This window comes from Notolabrus celidotus, chromosome 2 (assembly GCF_009762535.1).
Source record: "Notolabrus celidotus isolate fNotCel1 chromosome 2, fNotCel1.pri, whole genome shotgun sequence".
In the NCBI taxonomy this organism is placed as follows: domain Eukaryota; kingdom Metazoa; phylum Chordata; class Actinopteri; order Labriformes; family Labridae; genus Notolabrus; species Notolabrus celidotus.
In genome coordinates, this window is record NC_048273.1 from 16,937,819 (window position 1) to 16,959,357 (window position 21,539).

At 39.8% G+C, this 21,539-nt stretch overlaps 2 protein-coding genes across 5 annotated transcripts in view; both read right to left on the bottom strand.

The window, feature by feature from the left end:
- tle5 (TLE family member 5, transcriptional modulator) overlaps positions 1-4,168 on the bottom strand; it is a 58,088-nt gene extending 53,920 nt beyond the window's left edge. For both annotated transcript variants that reach the window (XM_034710403.1, XM_034710393.1), the window contains exon 1: positions 3,240-4,168. In XM_034710403.1, coding sequence (XP_034566294.1) covers positions 3,240-3,266 — 27 coding nt within the window. In that variant the 5' untranslated portion in view covers positions 3,267-4,168. The remainder of the gene's footprint in view (positions 1-3,239) is intronic.
- A 3,224-nt stretch (positions 4,169-7,392) lies between these two features.
- The window catches only part of LOC117828441 (guanine nucleotide-binding protein subunit alpha-11), a 50,267-nt gene continuing 36,120 nt past the window's right edge, over positions 7,393-21,539 (bottom strand). For 2 of the 3 annotated variants that reach the window (XM_034705607.1, XM_034705598.1), the window contains 3 exons: positions 18,689-18,818; positions 12,502-12,655; positions 10,735-11,997 (listed from right to left, as the gene is read on the bottom strand). In XM_034705607.1, the coding sequence (XP_034561498.1) occupies positions 11,807-11,997; positions 12,502-12,655; positions 18,689-18,818 (475 nt within the window). In that variant the 3' untranslated portion in view covers positions 10,735-11,806. Of the gene's footprint in view, positions 11,998-12,501; positions 12,656-18,688; positions 18,819-21,539 lie in introns of all 3 variants that reach the window. The other variant, XM_034705590.1, reaches the window with a different exon arrangement.

Here is a 21,539-nt window from a genome sequence, read left to right on the forward strand (position 1 = left end):
TCTTCATGTCTAAAGTCCGCGCTCACTGTCCATGTCTTCAAAGCCCTTCTGAAAACATTCTGCTCATATGAAATGATAACTGTTAAGCTGGGGTGCAGATGAATGAAATGCAAAGTGTTTGAAATTCCAACTGTGTGTTCTTTCTTTCCATGCAGTACGAGGCATGATAAGCTCATCTATCTTGAGACTTGTTCTCACTTGCACAACCTTCTTGAGAACTTCCTGAAATAACCAGCGTGAGCCGCCCGTGTGAACACAAAAGGCTGAGTTTTTCAACCCGGCTTCACCTGGACATTTTCCTACCAGCCTCCTGGTTTCATTTCAGGGTAAAGTCTGCGTGAGTTCATGTGAGAACGGAGCAGGAAATCATTCTGAAATTTCACCCCAAGCAGGTGGGAGGGGGGATGGTGACGTTCATATCCTGCGTCCAGTGTTCTGTCTGGTTTTGCTGCTTGCTACCGTAGCGTGAAGAAATTGCAGAGGCTGTCGGTTTGCGCTTTTTATTAATGTGTTTTTGTGGTCACAAAAGGTAGTAAGTAAGCTGCAAACTGCAGTCTCAAAGTATGAAGCCCATGCGGGAGTGTTATAAACTGCAGTTCATCAAGAATCTGCTTGAGGCTGGCTGCAGAAACACCAGAAACCACATAGACACCAATTAAAAAGACGATCTTTGCAGCATTAATAAACATGTTTACAGCCTGGTTCAAAAAACGACTTGGGTCTACATCGCTAATTTCTCTATTGGCACACACTGTACGGGGGTGATTTTCAGAAGATATTAAGATTACGAGTTTTTGCCCAAATAAGGACATGACTGACTTGACTCCCAGACGGGAACACATAGCTGTTGGCTAGGAGGCTCAAACTCTGCCTGGTTGAGTTCCACATTTCCAATATGGCTGCTGCCGAAGATTGGCTTCAAAACAACACTCAGGAACAGATGGGTGACGTCACGGATACTACGTCCATTATTTATACAGTCTATGGTGGTAAGTGTACCATAACGATAATGTGGGCACCCCTATTCTCTCCATTCACACTGTCAGATTAAGGGACAATGGTTTGATCCTCTAAGGCAAAATCCTTGAGTGATGCTAGGAGCACTTTTCGGCAGTACACTGGTGTGAACCTGGAAAAGTGACACCCAACAAAATGACAACACATCAAAAAGTACTGAGACCGCCTTATACTCACTTCTCTTCTCAAACATATATTTTCTAGTCAGTTATTGATACTGTGGATATATTAAATTATTCTATTGATATGAAGGCAGAAAACAGACAAAGTGTCCTCTGTTGCTTTGTTTGCAGACTTTTTTTCAAATAAATTTGACTTTAATCATTGACAATGACACAGAAGTGTTAATCTTGGATAACAGGGAATACTTGAGGTTGTGAGAGGACACATGAACAGTCAACTCAGCTCAGTTGAACATTTCTACGAATTTTATGGAGTGTGTGCGTGAAAAACAGCTCTAGTAGCAAACATTTCCCTTATGACTGTCAAGAGAAAGGCAAACTAAAGCTTTGCCCTTTTCTTGAATATATTTGCAGTTGGAAAGTGTTCTTTAAAAAAATCCTCTCTGATCCAGAGTCTCAGTACACCCAGGTTGAACTCGGTAGCACACCACCTTATAGGATTTTACTCATCTGACAAGCTGAGCTGCCGACCAGAGGTTCACGAATCCTCTCATCCTGCTCCCTTGTCTGCTAACATACATCAGCTGGCTCACATCAGCAAGCGGCAGCATCACAGCACAGGCACAATCAGGCTTCCACACAGACTGAGTGCCAAAGGGTAAAGCATTCATGTCACAAAAAAGAAACACACACACAGGTTCTAGGCTTTAACACACAACTGTCTCCCTCTCAGCGGTAAAAAGTAGTGAAAAGACGTTGCCAGGGAGAAGCAGAGGGCACAGACCCTGGCAACATAGCAGCTTTCTTGGTGTTGTACTCAACACAAATATCTGAATGCAGAAATACAGGTTAGCCTCCAGGTCTGGATTTCATGCTGGTTTGTTATTGAGCCACACAAAGCAAATGAAGATGGATCTCATTTTTAATTGGTGTGAAGGTTGAATATGAGCCCTTCTTTGAGAGCAGAGACATTATTCCTAAAGTAACAGGAAACACGGTCTGACCACTCACTTAACATAAATGTTTGACCAATGGGCTGAAAGAGCTCATTACTGACAAATACATGCCCTGGACTGAGTTTCCATGGAAACTTGAGATTTAGGGGAACAGAGGAGATGTGTGCTTTTTCCACTCATAAAACACACCCACCTGCACATTATAGTGTACAGTGACTTTTGATTGGTTTAGTCTCCATACTATAAAAATAATGACACCACCTCTACTTTGTTATAACCAAACAGCAGCTGACATGTAGAGAAAATCAGGCTCTTAGTTGTATTTTGGAGGATACAGGAAATGGAAACTCAAGTGGAACAAGGATGTGAAAACTATATGGTTGCAAATAATTGAATTATGGAAGTTATCTGATTAACCCTCTTGTTATGTTCGTTTCTCAGCAATAATGTTCCTGGGTCAATTAGACCCGAAGCATATCAATTGTCCAAAAGTGTCAGAACCCAAAAAAATCCTAAAACATATTTTTTTTAAATCTCGTTATCAACTTCATTACTAACCATTTAAATCAATATTTAGTCCATTTGGTGTTCTTTAATTCTCACAGATCATGGTTCAGTGAGGATAACTCACTGGTTTTTCATGAAAATTCATGTTAAAACTTTTTTTTAATGTATATTGGAAAGCCCTGAATATAAATACAATAGTTTTACATGACATTGATTTTTGTTTATTTTACTTTTATTTTTTTTTGTTTTTATGAAGTGATGTTGATAAATTAACACGACACCTCTTCTGTCACATGCTGCACATATTTTTATGCTGCATTTAGCTACTTTGGAAGGCACATATTGCCTAAAATAGACTTTAAAAGGGTCAATTTAACCCATAACACAACAGGAGGGTTAAGAAAAAGAAGTTTCAGTTTCAAACTAATATGTGTTTTTTTTTCCCTTTTTAAATCTTTCTATCCATAAACCAAACACCTTCCAGCAGACATTGTAATTAAATAACCTGTTTTTTTATGGTTTTATTTTGTAATCTAAAATAAGTTGCATGACTAATTTTTCTCATGCATGTTAAAATCACTTGCTGCAGAGCATGTGCTTCATATTTCAAACAAATGTCAAATTAGGTTTCACTTACTGAGTGTCTTGATTGTGGAAACATCATGTCAATTCCTTGTTTGGTGCTGTCCTTCCCAAACACGACCAGCTGAGTGTCCTGTGTTTATATGTTCCCTTTGCGCTGGTCCTTTGTCCAAAGCTAGCCTGGTACAGGAGCTGTCCAGCGTTAGCAGGATGCCGAGCTAACAGTGGCTATCGAGCCTCCTGAAAGATTCAGCTGGATCTGAGTAAAGCACTTAGCAGACGATAAGCGAGGTCACTAAAAGAGTCGGTGTCCTGTCTGGTTGGTAGAAGAACATTCAGCTGTACCTGTCCGGACCTTGTATTTACTGTGAGCAGGAACAACACCAGCGCTGGTTCCTCACTGGCTAAGCTAGCTGATTCTTCAGAAGCTGTCAGTCAGAATGATCCATCGCTGGAGAAAGATCCGCTTTTACGCAGGAGCGTCGCTGCGAGCTGAACGCATGTAAATTAATAACGTTATGTACACAGTGTGTTCGGATGGAGCAGGGAAAAAAAGGATGAATGCTGTCTCCTCTCGTCTTGTGTTGCTCCTTCAAAGCTTTAAGTTCGCTCTCCTTCAACCAGCTGCGCCAACACTGCTGAAAAAGTAAGAGGCAGAAAACGCTCTAAACCTCAGAAATAACAAAATGTCTGCGGGTTCGTTTAAGTTGAATCCCGCTTCGTCCAGCGGATACAAATGAGTCTCGCGAGTGGGGGGTGAAAAAGAGCAGAAAATCTGTGTTGACGCTTTAATCAACTTCAGATTAAAAGCAGCTCGTCGGGTCGAACTCTGAACGCGGATCTCTTGATCAGATGAGTCTTTAGAGGAACAGAGGATTTGTCAGTGGTCTTGGTGAAGCTACAAAGTCAGTCCATTCCTGGAGCTGGTAGGTAGGCGCGACGTAGCTGCTTTGCTGTCCGCCCCACACAGAAGCGCAGCGGATAGAGGAGCGGTGCAGCGCAGATCTACAACCCACAGATCTACCTCACCAACCGGGCTCATGTCTGAGCACACAGCGCCTCCTGTGGACAGGTCCTCCCTCAGCAGCACTGACTGGAGGGTTACTGAGTGTAAATGAGCAGGCAATAGGCAATTGAAGTAGTTATGTATCATTTATTTTATTAATAATAATAATAATAAAAATAATAATAATAATAATAATAATAATAATAAACTTGATTTATATAGCACTTTTCTTAACAAGGTTACAAAGTGCTTCACAACAATAAAAAAAGCAGATAATTATAAAGCATAAAAATGGTGCAAACAGGGGGAAGAAAAAAGACAGAAGCAAAACAAGACATCTGAATGCAGAGCAATTAATGAATTAGGGGTGGAGAAATGCTTTCTCATATAAAAATGTTTTTAGTGAGGATTTAAAAGCAGTTAAGGTTGCGGACTGTCCAGTTTTTTCAGAGGCAGGGAGTTTCACAAACTTGGAGCTCTGATTGAAAAGGCCCGGTCACCTTTTGTTCTAAGGCGGGATCTTAGCACAACAAGCAGAGATGCATCCACAGACCTGAGGGGCCGCCCGTTAGTATCAAGTTAGCAGTATTAATCAGTTCATGTGAGCAGTACTATTATTTATTCATAACACTTTTATGAAAACTTTGAATAAAAATATTCAAAACTCTGTTTATCTTTTAAATAAATAAAAAAATAGGGTACTAGTAATGTATTTATAAATATTATTTATGAATAATTTATATCATTTTGGTTGTAAAACTCTTTAGCACAAGACTGATCCCCCCTAAATGCACCACAGAACGCCACTGGAAGTCATTCCTGCCTGTGGCCATCAGACTGTACAACTCCTCCCTCTGATGACTGAACTATATCCTACACTGTGCAATAACGTGCAATATCCCTGCCACTTCAACATCCTGTATACAATACCTTCATTCCCAGTGCTTTTCTACAAAGCAAACTGTAACTATTCTGTGTTTATGTATATACTTATTATAAATTCAAATTATATCATTTCATTTGTATTTATATCTTATTTTATTCCTTCTTTCTATTAATATTTTGACTTTTTTATACTGTGTATAAGAGCATTCTGTAAAAACTAAATTTCCCCTGGGATCAATAACGTATTTCCGATTCTGATTCTGATTCTGATTTCCCTATTATTGCTTATCTAAAAGTTTTCTGTATGTTGTCAGGCATGAAGTTCCTTTACTTCCTCTCTTTTAAGGTATTTCGCATTAATGCACACAAACCTGTAAGCCTATTTATAGGATCTGCACTTTATTGTCGTAAAAAAAGAAATACAGCACAACTTTGTTCAGCAGCATTTCCCTACAGCAGCATTTCAATCCGATAAAAAGATACTTCAAATATTTACATCTATAAAAATATAAATATATGTACATTTGTCGCTTTTAAATAAACTGACAGTTATGTACAAGTGTGCTATTGATAAAGTGGCACGAATCTAATGAAATGTATAAATAATAATAAATGAACACAGTTATTGCTTAGTGATGAACAGTAATTAAATACATAGATGACCAGCAGCTGTAAGACAGAAAGACTTAGAGTCAGGGTTGCACTTATGTGCTGACCTGGTTTTGGGGTGTGGGGCTGGATTATGGGTTCTGCAGTCTGTCCACAGCTCGGGGGAAGAAGCTGTTTTTTGTATCAGCATGTTGCCATGGTTGACGTTTTGCAAAGCGTTTGTGTGCCATATTAACATGAAAATAAAAATGACTTCTTTATTGTAACATATTTTTCTATGATGCATCTGAAAATGGCACTGAATCACTGAACCTCACCAGTCGGTGCTGCCTTAAGGATCCTGTAAGGAGTATTCAACTGGATATGACTGAAATGATTAGTGCTGCCCCTAAATGACCAAAAACTGCAAAAGGGGAAAAAACAGCAACAAGATTTATGATGTCTATGTCTTTCATTTTGATGTCTGTAAATGCTGCAGGGTGGGTGTCATAAGAGGTGATATACAGCATGCGGCTGAAACTGGCTTCATTTAAATTTGTCAAGGCAAAATTTATTGTGAATAATATGACTGTTAAATTGGCAACAGGATGAGATTTTTGTTTGCCACAAAACACTACTTACACATGTCTGGGGCAAGATCAGAAAAGAGACCTACGGTACTGTTTTATCCACAGGGAGAACCAAAATCAACACAAACTGAAAGTTCCTGAAGGGGACTTTAAGTTGCTCTAAAATTAGATAATTTATCTTATTTTCAATACATGCTTACCTTGATCTATCCACCTCTTTGAATTACACATAAGCATCAGTCCTAAAACATTTCTTTAGCAAGCTAAGTTTAGTTTCTAGAGCTTCTCACAGCTCTGTTTTTTTGAGTACATATATGTGTAGTGTGCTTTACAGCTGCCATAAAACTATATTCAATTTTAAACCTTTCTCATAGTAAATATCTATTAAACAGCAATTGACTGCAGTCATGCCAGTTGCCTTTACATTGGCTGCAAGTATGTTTTATAATTGGTTTTAAGATGTTATTGGTTACTTTTAATTTACTCAACAGTCTCGGACCCAGTTGCTGTCCCAAAAGCTCGGCTGAATACAAGGGGGCATGAGGCGTTTTCAGTCCGGGCCCAACAGCTGTGGAATGAACTGCCTGAAGAGAGCACAGAACTGCCTTCATTCTGTGCTTTCCTTTAAGTCATTTCTCAAAATGTACTTTTATCGGCGAGTATTTCCCCATTTTATTTGAGCAAAGTGTCTCGCACAGGGTCCTGTTTTTGTTTTTGTTTTTATGATTGTATGTCTTCTGTTAATAGTAACGGTACTTGCATTAAGCTCTTTAAAATGTTCTTTATTTTGCACCTGTCCTTTGATGCATTGTAAAGCACTTTGTAATGTAGATTTTGAAAAGTGCACTATTAATCAAGATTATTAATATTACCAATATTGTAAAAAAAATTAAAAGTCTGGCGGTCGTCTTGTACACTGGACTTAAAATCTTTCAGGTTGTTTTGTCAAAAGTTCTGTTATTGTTGCTAGATTATTGTCTGTTATATAAAGCAAATTGTCAAAGTGGAAAACATTTCCAGAACATTAAGGAATGGTATAAATGATGTAAATTCTAGAAATTATGTAAGCATATATTACAACTTTGAAGGCGATATATTTCTCAGTTCCAAGATGAAAGAAAAGAATCCAAAGGATGCCATAAGAGAGTATAGGAACATATTTTATTCCAATTTAAAACATTTAAAGGAGAAGGCTATGAAAATCATTTTCATGTTTGAATGAGGTTCAGGCAACAGTGGTTGAAATGAAACATACAAAAGAGAAATATGGCTAAAATACTGTAAATCAATAATCGACCATAGGACCCTTTTCATGAGGGCGTTGCATGAATACAGTATCTCACCCACCCACTCCCTGCCCAACCTTACAAACACATGCAAGTAAAATGACAGTTACCTTTAAAAACAGCAGTTCGTCATTGATCTTAAATATAGAATAAAATTGTCCTTTTTTCATTAGTTAATCACATACTTGAGTGTTTATTTGTTTCAAAAAGTGGACCATGAAATTCACAGGCCCTCTGATTTTTCACAACATTGGCACTTGTTAAGAATCTGGCTTTACAAAGAAAGGGGATTGGCACACTCATTGTACATAATTTACATTTGGTATACTTAAAAAAAAAAAGAGAGAGAAGAAAAAAATCAAAGCAAAAATACATTACTTTCAATTTGTACACCACTACACAAAGTTTATTTTAACTCTTTAAAAAAGTCTTAAGTGGTCCTAAATACACGTGTTAAGGTGTTTCAACCTTACAAAAGAAAAAAAGATGCAAAGATAGCTTTTTAATATCACTGAATGTCCATCCCTCTAATCAGAATGGATCTCAAGCATAAGCGATAGCCATCAAAAGTACACACACACACACACACACACACACACACACACACACACACACACACACACACACACACACACACACACACACACACACACACACACACACACACACACACACACACACACACACACACACACACACACACACACACACACACACACACACACACACACACACACACACACACACACACACACACACCTCAGAGTACCAACGAGTGCGCTTGAACGGACATCTAAGTTTGCATGAATGCAGGCCCATTGCAGTGGTGCAGTTTCAGTGCCTTCAACCAGCAGAAGGAATACACAGTCCAGAGAGGTGAGGAGGAACAAGAATGACCGACATGTAAACTCACAGCAGACTCATTCACGCACTTGCTATAATAACCACCAAAATATTAAAATGGCCTTAATAGTACCTTCACTTGGCAAGTCTTTCAATAAATACATTAGTACTGAGGCTGAATACACAAACTTCATTTGAGAGGAGAGGAGAGGTGAGGAGAGGAGAGATCTGGGTGGGGCTCTTACAGATTGTGAAGTGTTGACATATTTTGTCTGATTGGTTTTGTATGCCACAATTTTATGTCATGGATTGTCTGAAAAAAAAATGTCAATATACACTTCATGCGTAATATATGCAAATTCAGTAAAAAATCAGTGGAGAGGACTGTAAATAACTCAGCCCTACTTCTCATTCTTATCATTGGTAGTGTAACCATGTCCTGTTTTCCATGTTGGCTCTGCAGACAAGGAAAAACTGATGCGACAAAGTTTTAAATATGTAAGCCTTCATTCTAACAGTGGTCCCCGTGCAGGTCACATTTACATGATCTTCATAGACAATGAGACCACACACCTGCTTTTAAAGTAGTAAGCCAACATTTAGAGTAATGGAGAGGGCATCCTGAAACCTTTAAAACACAAGTAAACAATGTTATGCCAGTTTTGCAGTAGAACACAGCATTCCTTTCCAAGCTGAATTACAGTCTGATGCTACACTATTCATTCACATATCAAAATACATACTGTATATAGTAACTCCTGACAATGAGTAAGGAGTCAAAACACCCCTCTATATTTGGGTGAAACTGGTCCAGAAAAGGGTCTTTGAGTATGTCTGAAGCAGAAAATGGATAGACAATGTGACTTTTAGCCCTTTTAGCAAACATTTTTAAGTCAAACCAGATTCTGTAATAATTTATTTTAGGTTTAGTCTGATCCTTTTAAAATGTCCAAAGCACTCCCTTTTCCCTGATTCAAACAAAATCAAAGCCAAACATGAAAACACTACCAATGAGAAGATGAGTCAAACATGTATAACCACATAGAGGAAGATGTCAGAGTCGAGAGTCGTTAGCAAAACATTAATGAGAGGTTGTTTAGGTGGACCTCACTCTCCTCCTTTAAAGACAAAAAGACAGAAAAAGACTAACAGCCTCCATTCAGTCAGGAAAAAGTCATGTGGGCTGTATCTGTGGACTACTGCATTCCTCCCTCACTGAACCTGCAACAATCACTCTAACAAGGATGTCTACACTCTGATTCAAAGCCCCCTCCTCATTAATTCATTGCACCTTTTGCTCTGTGCCGTCCATCGAGACCTTTCATTTCTACCAAAGCTGCTAGAAGTAGCCCTTGTGATGAAAAAGTTATGAAAAAAACTTACCTGAATTACATTGTGAAGACAAAAATAGCCATCTATTAACTTTCAGCTTAATGGAATATTTAAACAACTATCAGGCAAGAGACACGATATGGGATTGGTACCAATAGCCAACACATATCCTCAAAAATTACAAAAAAAGCAAGCATCCGTGAACAGTAAATATTCAACCACTAAGATTTTTTGTCTGTTTTCATTTTCCTATTTGCATAAAGCACAAACCTGACAAGGAAACTGCACCTTCCATTGTCAAGCATTTCAAAACAGAACTGCACAACTAAGTATATGAAGTATCGTTAGAAAGATAGAACACTTGTCCATAAAATAGTTTTGATATTTTACAGCAGTATAAAATCTCCTCCTGTCTCCTCAGTTGGAAAACGTTGAGCTGAAACTAAGGAGGAAGTCTCATTTACTGTATCAACAATACGTAGATCTGATTGATAAATTAGACATACAAAAAAAGAACTATTTACTCTCTCGCTATTCATTACAGTTTATCAAATGTTGGCCAAATAATATGGCAAATAAAGTTGATTACAGAGAGAAGCCATATCCTTTTTCAAGACCAACTCGTGACTTAAGCTAACGGGCAGCGCAAAAGCTTTGTTGCGATTACAACTGACTATTGCACTGTACTCATCTGGTGTCATCATTCTCACATTGTGCAAAGGAAGATTACTCTCACCACCAAAAGCAAACAAAGAAAATAGGTCGCAGTACTAATACACGTGTGATTCAGACGTAAGTTGACATGAACAAATGTCACACAGAGTGAGCTGTTACGCCATCGACGTCTGAACGATTCAATACGAGAGAAAACTTGCACTTCATTTTGGCAAGAGAGTGTAATTATCTGAGCCACTTAGGAGATGAACAGGAGATTGGCAATGTAGTAGTAATTACAGAAACAGAGAAGGTGGTTTTGATTTGGCAATGAGATACAAAATAACAGGGGCGATATACAATATGTAAATAGCTGTTATGTTATGTTTAATAATGTACATTAACACTTAGAACCAAAGGGCAGTGTAAAAGGAACATGTTGTGACTCTTCAGAGCAGTTCACCCCTTTAGGTAATCATCTTGAATTTAATTAGAGAACAAGAGCAAAAATGTTTAAACCAACAAGAGCAGAAAATATTGAAAGTCTACAGAGATCATGTAGTCGTCTCTGTGTGGCTCTCACTTTCTGTGAGCAGCAACAAAACTGTATTTACATTCAACAGAGCAGCTGTGCTCTGATTTGGGGCAAGATTAACAAAGAAATTGAAAGAATCAAATACACAATTCAAGACCCAGGAGGGGGGGGACCAAGTATCTCACTGCATCCCAACACAGCCTGATAACATTTCCTATCATCATTATTAGTTACCCTTCGCACATGAGGAGAGTCCAGGAGTCCAGGAGTCCAGGATCATGAGCCCGGCCGGCCTCATGCCCTCATGCTGTAGTGTTGAACATGCATGGGTTAAATAAGAAGAAGAGAAGAGAGCACTTTGTCCATGAAAGTTAAGTCTACCCAGAGAAGGCCCTCGACCCACCTCAAACACACAAGCAGTGGTGATAATGTAGTGTACAGAAATAAAATATATATACGATCCATTCTTTGGACCGTGTGGGGACCAAGAGGAGCAGACCAAAACCCCAAAGAGAGGGGTCAAAATGGAAGGAGTGTATTCATATTTATGTTTTATACGAGAGGAGCAGATACTCAAACCACAAAAGATATTTGAAAATGAGCAAAGTGATAACCGAGGAGCAGAATGGACAGCACACATAGCATGGATAGTGTTGGTCTTGTAAAGTACGACGCTGTGTTGAACGCTCCGAGGGGCTCTTATGTTTCATGCATGTGTGTGTGTGTGTGTGTGTGCGTGTGTGTGTGTGTGTGTGTGCGTGCGTGCGTGCGTGCGTGCGTGTGCGTGAGTGCGTGCATGTGTGAGTGAGTGTAGAAGTGGGATCTGCACTGTGTGTTTAGGGCTGCAGGTCTCCTTCTTGCTCACTCTTATCCCTCTCTCCTTCGCTCTTTTCATTTCTCTCTTCACACCAGGTTGTATTCTTTGAGGTTGAGCTGCAGGATGGTGTCTTTGACGGCCGCAAAGACAAAGCGGATGTTCTCCGTGTCGGTGGCGCACGTGAAATGGGAGTAGATGATCTTGTCACTGTCTGGGTTCAAGTCCACAAACATCTTCAGGATGAACTCGCGGCCTGCCTGGGCATCCCGCTGAGGCCCTGATAGAAGAAGAAACACAATATCAAGGATTGGCCCAAAATCTTTTTAGAATTATCTCATCTTTGTTGTCTTTATTTGTCATTTTATTGTCCTGTAATTCCATTGTGCCGTGTGGGTTTAAGAAAAGATAAGACATGATCTTCTAGATGTTTTCATTCTAAATGTGAATGTGATTAGAGGGACTGGTTGTTATTTTTCATGGGGTCATAAACCAAACAGAATGAGATCTGCCATGTGTAATCATTTATCTGTTTCAATGTAGTACTGACTTTAACCACGGGGTGTCACTGTAACATCACAAATGTAAGCAAAGGTTCCTTTTTTTTAATGACGTTTTACACTTGTGGCTCACTCTCCCACCTGTACGGTTAATTAAATTGATAAATTAATAGTCATAGCTTGGTCCTGCGCTGCACAACCATTTGAGGATACGATGACTGTAATAAATGATGTTGTAGTTTCAATTTGTAATGAAGTAGAAGAAAAAGTAAAAGTGAAATCACCATCAAACTCTGGGAAATAATCCACCAGGTGAGAGTACATGATCTTCTCCTCCAGCAGGTCCTTCTTGTTGAGGAAGAGGATGACGGAGGAGTTTTGGAACCAAGGATATGTGATGATGGTCCTGAACAGAGCTTTACTCTCCTCCATACGATTCTAAAAACACAAAAAAACACAAAACAGTCAGACACATGAACTCATTTATTTTTCCCTGTAAGAGCAATAGTTTGAAAGCGTTTAGCCGTAGACGTCCTCCTGCTGTGGATATTCCAGACTCCAGCTGATATGGATGTGCTTGAAACCAGCGGCAACAGCTACTACTACTATTCGTCTCATCACTATCATCTCTCTCTCTCTTATTCTCCTCTATCCCTCTTTTCAACCCCAACTTGGTTGAGGCAGATGGCTGTCTAACATGAGCCTGGTTCTGCTCGAGGTTTCTGCCTGTTAAAAAGAAGTTTTTCCTCGCCGATGTAACTAGCTAAATACTTCGAGGTGCAATGCTTATGGTGGATTAAGATGAGATAAGACTGAGTCTCATCCTGTCTTGGTGTTGTGTCTTTGTTAATAATTGAACATAGAGTGATCTAGACTTGCTACGTTTGTAAAAGCGTCTTGAGATTACGTTTGTTGTGATTTGGGGCTATACAAATAAAGACTGATTGATCGATCCATAACGCTTACTTATTCTTAGCTGCCTTTGCTGAGATCAATCCTCCCAGAGCAATCACAGGTTTTTCAAAAGCGAATTCATTGTGAAGTTATATTTGGGCATTTTGTGTCCAACCGTTACAGAATAAATGAGAACAGTACTAATTTTAGCAGGAGAAACAGAGTGATTAATGATATGTCAGCTGAAATAGTCAAATTAAGCTGAAAAAAGTAAACCTTGTCCATGTTAATTGTGCACCATTTCTGCACCAGTAGTGATATGCAGAATATAGCTGCTCTCATATACACGTAACAGTGTTAAGAGCATCAAACTATATGGAACAAGTAAGATTGCAATCCTTAGATGATCCGTTTTAGTGAATGGAGAGATGAACTGGCCAGGACAGCTTCTTTTGAACAGCCTATCTACAGAATCAATAATAACACTAAAGTATTCAGATCTATATGGGGTCCTTATGTGGAAGGGATTGGAGAAGGTGACTATGGTATCTGATGTGCAATTAATTTGCCCTCCATGTCTGATGAACGTCATGTATGATTATGAAATGTAATATTGTGACATGAAATACTATATATGTTCACCCCTAAACATCACCAAGAAAATTAGGAATGCTATTTTATTATTATCTTTATTTTTCTTTTTTGTATTTTTGTATTTATTATTATTATTATTATTATTATTGTTATACTATGTAATTTTTTTTCCTATTTTCTAATTGTTGGTTTTGTATAACTTACATATCATTTGTCAACTTGTGGTGAACAAAGAAATACTGAAAAAAATGCAATAAAAAGTTGAATGACAAAAAAGAATGCAATCCTTGACAAAGTATGTGGTGACATTATATATCAATCACCTCACACCAAACGGCAACCTCCGGTCTAAAAATATGAGTCAATGCGGAAGTGTTAAAAGCTGCAGTTCATCGAGGATCCGCTTGAGGCTGGCTCCGGAAGTACCGGAAGTCACATGCACATGAATGGGGAAAAGACGATCTTTGCAGCATTAATAAACATGTTTACAGCCTGGTACAAAAGATGAGTGTAGTCTGAATAGCTAATTTCTCGACGTCCTCTCACTGTGAGGGGGGTGAATATTTTTCTAATTCGGCAATTTCGAAGATATTGAGATTACCAGTCTTCCAATGAGAGGCACAGCTGCCTGTGGGAACACTGCAGCTGTTGGCTAGGAGGCTCAAAGCCCGCCTCTTTACGTCACACTGGCTCGACAGAAGCAACATGGCTGCCGCAGCCGATTGGTCTCAAAATAGCTCTTCAGAAACAGATGGGTGACGTCACGGATACTACGTCCATATTTGTTACAGTCTATGCCTCACACGTGTTTATGCAATAAATGTTCAGAAAATAAAAGTTATCACATCAGTGTGTTTCGGGGGGAAATGTTAGTGATGTAATATGCAGTGTTTAGTGAATTAAGGGTATTGTAGTAACTGATGATTCAGATTGGTCCGCTTGATGAAATCTGCCTCACACGCTGAAAAAGTGGAACAGGTGGATTTGAAAACCCACTCGTGTAAACTGCCAAAGCAAGACCCGCTGTCAAACATCTCTTCTTCCTCTTTCTGCGCCAGCATCACTCCCACAGTATATTCTTGGAGAGTCATCATGTGACCCTTGCCAGATGGCACTGATGAAATCAAAGAGGTTTGAAAACAATGTGGTCAGGCTCTGACTGGTCTGAAGGGTCAAAGTCTCAGGCTGGAGCTTGTCAGCACAACAGGATTACATCTGCAGACCGTGATGGCTGAACGCTGCCCAATCTCCCTTTGGCTGTCAGCCGTTTTAAAAGCAGAGCTGGATAACAGCATCAGAATTGTCTATTGTCGCCTACCACCTGAGACCATGTACACATTACAGGCAGGAAAAGTAAACAAACAGCAACACACAAGAATCAAACATGTTCCTGTCTTTGTGTGTTCAATAAGGCCTTACATTGGAGCACACCGGTTGAAGATAACACGCAGAATACTGTATGTGTGCAGTGAAGAAACTGCTGTTAGACAAACATTGACTCTGCTAAACTATATCTGCTGTACATCACTAGAGCTTCACGGTCAACAGTAAGTCAAGCTGGCAGCTGGGCCTGGTTTATGAAACCCGGTAGTCATATGACAAGGTCAGAGAAAGGGTTTGTTGTCAGGAGGGGAGCAGAGGGCATGCAGCGGCTGATCACATTAGGTTTATTGGCCATAATTCTCTCTGAACAGAGCGGAGTCAGAGCCCTTGACATAAAAAAGGGGGAAAATCTGTGTGGTAAAGAACTAGAAGATCTTTTTAGGTTGGTTGTATAAGATTCAGCAGCAAACACCACTGTGTGTATGTAAGTGATCAAGCTGGACTATGTATGACATCTACAGGATCATCTCAAATAAAAAAAATATCAAGAGAAAGTTCAATATTGTCCATCATTTATTAAATAAAAGGGAAAATTTAATATATTCTGGACTCATTACATGTCAACTAAAATGTATTAATTTAGGTAATTGTGATGAAATCGAAAAAAAAGGTGAATATTTGATGTCGAGTGAATGTGAGTAAGATACTTTTCAAACTGAATAATTATTGTGTATCTCTTAGCCTAGTTCAGAACGTTCAACCGCAATCATAGGGAAGACTGCTGACTTGACAGTTTTCCAGAAGACAATCCCACACAAGGAGGGTAAGCCACTGAAGGTCATTGCTGAAAAGACTGGCTGTTCACTGAGAGCTGTATCCAAGCATAAAAATTGGATATTAGCTGGAAGGGAAAAGTGTGGCAGGAAAAGGTGCTCAAGCAACAGGGAAACCCTGGCCTTGAGAGGATCGTCAAGAAAAGCTGATTCAAGACTCTACTCCGCAGGTCTCAGTGTTACAGAGCAACCACACACAGATGTCTTCAGAAAAGTGACACTGTCGCATTCCTAATATCAAGCCACTCGTGAACCAAAGACAACGTCAGAGGCGTCTTACCTGGGCTTAGGAGAAAAGGGACTGAACTGTAGCTCAGTGGTCCAAAGTCCTCTTTTTAGAGAAAGTACGTTTTTTATTTCATTTGGAAGTCAGGGACCTAGAGTCTGGAGAAATGGTGGAGAGGCACAGAATCGAAGGTGTTTCAAGACCACTCTGAAGTTTCTGATTTATGTTTTGAGGTGCCATGTCAACTGCTGGTGTTGGTCCACTGAGTTTTATCAAGTCTAAAGTCAACACAGCCGTCTACCAGGAGAGTTTAGAGGACTTCACGTTTCCACCTGCTGACAAGCTTCATGGAGGTGTTGATTCCTTTTCCAGCAGAGCTTAGCACCTGCCCACAGCGCCAAAACGACTACCAAATGGCTTTTTGACCATAATAATTACTACGCTTGACTTACTTTGCCAGACAACTCGCCCAACTTGAACCTGTACAGTGTAGCCAGGAGGAAGATGAGAAACACCCAACCAAATAACTAGAGAGAGCTGCTGTCAAAGCAACTTGGGCTCCAGTTTTTTCAGTACAAATACATTTTGGTCACAGTCACAGTTCTACATATTCCAAAAAAGTGGTATTGGTTCCCACATACGTTACGTCTAATTCATAAATGTCTTCTTGGCTTGGTCCCAATGTATTTGTGTGTGTATCTACAAAGATCAGAAAGCCACTATGGCTTGCACTCCTGCCACACTTTACAAATGTTTGTTCCCCATGTTTGGACAGAGTTCGGTAAGGCAGCATTTAGGTGTGCTGCTCCTTCTGCTTGGAATACGCTCCAGAAGGACTTGAATCTGTCAGATCTTATCTCACTTGACGCCTTTGGCTCCATCTTAAATGAAAGACAGACCCCAGAACAGTTTTTAATGCTGTTTTTGTGATCACATGTTTCTACATAGTGTCTGTATACATGCTCCATGCTGTTGAGTTGTGCTATTTATTTTGACGTGTGCTGCTGACCTCTTGGCCAGGTCGCCCTTGTAAATGAGGTCTTGATCTCAATGCGGCTCATCTGGTTAAATAAAGGTTAAATAAAATAAATACAATACATCTTTGAATCAGCAGTTACTGCTAACTGTTATATTTAGATACTGAACATTCCTACAGATGACAACTTTGTCAAAGTCATAGCTCCACCTACTGGCTGGAAACAGATCTACATCTACACATTTGGTCTGTGGTGAGAGCACCACCAACTAGTGAACAGTTGAAGCTGCTGCACAAACTATGGCTTCTACACACTTCACAGTTGCAAAACAGGCCAAAGTGCACAAAGGTGTGTGCACTCATTCATTGCTGCTTGCGATGGCTTTAATTTTGTTTAATAACTTGTCTGTTTTGGTTATATTGAAGCCAAGAGTTATGCATAGATAAGCATTGATAGGACTGTGGCTGGACTGACTGACAGGTGGGTCCGTTTTTTGCTTCTCGGGTGGCAAGGCTGCAATCTCAGCTCCACCTCTTTGCTGACTTGTTGTTAAGCCAGAAGTAAAGTAAGCACTTCCAATCATGCGACTGCAATCTTTGGGCTCCGTAACACCTCTTCAGAAGAATGAGATCACTGGGTTACATCCCTGTAGTCTTATATCGTCTGCTGTTGTGTCAAACTCAGGGGCTGCCTCCTTCAAAGAACACAGAATACAAAGGACGCATCTTTCTTATGTAAACTGAAATAAGACGGTCTGGTCTTCGAAGAATTTCTTGTTTTTGTCACTAGCTGCATCCTCCCTTACCCCTGCGTCACAAAGTGCTGCCTCAGGGTAAGAGCACAACTTTGTATAATCAGCTGAGATGGTTGTTATTGTGCAGCTGTCAGCATACAGTTGTTCATCTCAGCATCTAGCAAACAAGGACCAACGTTAGCTTCAATAACTAGTTGTGTTTGTGGCCACTTGAGCAATTCAGAGGACTATCTGTCTGTCTTAGCAGCTAAATCTTTCCTCCATGTTCTTCAGTTTGGCAACAACTTTGCCTGTTTGCCCTTTTAAACTGAGTGGGAGGTAGCATTTTGATGCAGCATTTTAATGTAAACTTTTATACAGAGAACAGCTGCAGGCTGCTGCTGGGAGTGAAGTTAAGAAGTGTGAAAATGATCCTTAATCTTAAAATCTTAAAGCTGCAGGACAGAATAATAAAACAAAGAGCCTAAACACTTTAGGAAGTTGATGGAAATTGCAGAGTTGGGTCATCATTCTCTCAAGTTGTTTACTAGGAAAATCAGATTACACCCACACATGTCATCCATTGTCTATAAAAAATGATGAGCTGTGCAGCTTTTACTTTAAATGTGTCGGGGCAAACAACTTAAAGTCTTTTAATTTACCAGTCCAGTTTCAGAGTAACATACAAGATGTTTCAAAAGCTAATTCTAACATCAAAATACAAAAGCAAAATAATCTGCTCACAAACCAGAAGAAAACGTTGCAAAATTCTTCTGATGGCTTCTTAGACTACAAAACAACTAGTTGTCTCAGTGTAAATAAAGAGAGATCAAATGTTTTGTTGGTACTCAACACTCACAAATCAAAACTTTCTCTGCGTCTACATCTCACCTCGTTGTCCGACTCCACCAGGACTTGGTCATACTCGCTGAGCGCCACCAGAAACATGATGGAGGTGACGTTCTCAAAGCAGTGGATCCACTTCCTCCTCTCTGACCTCTGACCCCCTACATCCACCATTCTGATTGGGAGATCAGATGGAGGGCCACCAAACAGAGAGCAGAAGAAATCACATAAAAGATTAGACATAGAAATCTCTCACTGTGAGACAATTGATCTTCACTGTTCAGTTTCTAACCTCAGAACGAGAGGAAGAGCATGCATTTCAATCATATCTGAACTTTTCATAAACATCATTGGGGTCAAGATGATTGAACTTAAACCACATGTGATAGTCATGTGTGATGTCCACTGTGTTACATGCATTGCTCTACATTTCAATTTGTTGGAATTTACAAACAGAGGAGACCCTGGACCATTACAATTAAAGACAAGCCAATAGTCACTTTGGGACAATAATATGATTTTAATTACAAAGTGAAACCAAGCAAAGACACAATCATCTTGTAAAATGTCATCTAATTAATTTATTGTCACCACACATGACAGAGTTAGAAAGAATGTGTTTCTTATTGCAAAACCAGTGTGGCCTGACTGTTAATACGAATTCAAAATAATATATTGTGTGTATTTCATGCATCCAGTCTTTATCACCCAGACTATTCATAAAAGAAATGTGACCCAATAATGTGCTGAGTTCATCCAAGAGAGGATAGAGGAAAAACAACCCAACAAAGATACAAATTCCCACAAAGAAGTGTGTGCATGTGAGCAAACAATGCCATCCTTCTCTCCCTTCTCTGAAAAGTAGATGCACAGGAGCTCATGCAGGAGGAGGTGTTTATGAAAGTGGCTAATGTGAGGCATATGAGAGGAGCAACAGAGAAGGGGAGAGGCTGTAGGAAATCAGATGGAAACACAAAAAAAGAAAATTAAAGAATTTAGAAGTGAGGGAAAAAACACAATGAAGGATGTGAGAACATTGATACACAGCACAGATAACTTCTTGGGTAAGCAGTTATTTCGGTATTCTGAACTGAACAGGATCATATTTTGGACTCAGTGTCCAGTTTTCTCATTCTTATTGAGAAAAATAAGCATTCAAACGCCATAAGGTGTCAGCCGGGAGTGCAACCGGGTCAGAATAAGTCCAGCGTGGAGGATTAAAAGCGCTTGTGGAGACCTGTCACTCAGCTGAGCGGCGCAAGAGACGTAATGATGTTGAAGAAGCGGAGTATAATGCAGATAGCGCCCTTTACTGTTTAAAAATAATATCCCAATACAAATTTTGTTTAATCGATTTGAATCCACCCTTATTTGTATCGATTTTTACCATCTTGCGATATATCCTAACATCCCTATGTGTGACCATATTCATAAGTTAAGTCCGTATATGTCTCAGTAGTTATTTGATATCATTCAAAGCTAAACATTGAACTTTTGATTATAGAATCACAAAATTGAGTTCACACAGTGGGTCTAGTCCAAGGGAGAGGTTCCAGTGGCTGGTGGTGAGGCTTTCAGCAGTGTGACTGCCCCCTGGTGGCTGGCTGTCAAACTTTAAAAAATAAATACATGTCGTACGAATGTTTCTCACATCCGTATACTGTGGTGATATGTAGTTAGTATTTGACTGTTTTGTGTCCAAGGCCTCTTTTTTCTGAAAAGTTTCTTTTTCATTAGTTATTAGAGTTTAAAAAACAGGGTTTTACTTCCGGGTTTCCTTTGATTCACAGCCGCTGTGGAGTGAAACTTCAAAGGACACACAGCGTCTTGTGACGTCACGCTGTAGGGCGGAGCTTATTACAGTGGCTTCACAGGCTCTGGCTGCACAATGGCGGCACCCAGGAGAGGGATTTTTTGGCTTCAGAACCGTACAACGGGAAGAGGCGGAGCAACGCTGTCCACTTTTATTTACAGTCTATGGTCTCGTCGAATGAGAGACGCCATTGATTTAAGAAGTCTGAAGAGTCTAACCTAAAATAAAACTCCTTTCCATCACATCACTGTCTTTTTTTTCTTTTAAGAAAGGAGTAGTGACCTACTTTGTAAGATAAGCTCTCCTATGCTAAGCCAAGATAAATTACATTTTCTGTGACTTCAAAGCCAATTAAAAGAGAAGGAACCAAGCCTAATGGAGATGTTTGTCTATGAAAGGATTCCTTGTTGGAGCTACAACAGTGATCCCCCATGTGCTCGTTTCTATACATGACTTCTAGGCTGCGGAACTTCTTACCCTTCATCGAGTGTCCTCCACCATTAATCACAAACGCATGACAAAACATTGTCATAAACTGCAGAATAACAGACCCTCAATAACTATTCGTCCAATAAAACCTGACACCTCTTGATTATCACCAATTCATGTTTGTGTTTTTGGTCTCCTAACACAGAACTGATGTCATTGAGAGCATACAGTGATTCACCGCCAGCAGCACAGCCAAACAGAGAAGAGCCTATCAGGGAGCTGCAGCAGGGCTGCTGGGAACCTCTTCAGCACAACCTCATTGCAAGCAGAGTTATTTCTAGCCCTGCCAAGCGTAGGAGGGGGCTGACATGATGGCATCCTATCGATTTGTGCGCTTCTGTAATCGCTCTTGTTCCCTAGATCCATCTCTAGCTCCTCATCTTCTCTGTTTTTTTGTTTTTGTTTTTTTTTGTTGCATGAGGAGGAGGAGGAAGGGAAGCTGCTCGACGTATTGGTGGCAGGTTCCAAGACTGTCCCTCTGCCAAGACCAGTGTCCCGGAATAATAAACTAGGAGGTTCTCTTACATAAAATCTATGCCTTTAAGAGTCAGTTTCTAATACATTCAAAACGTTTTAGAATACAGCCTCGGCACC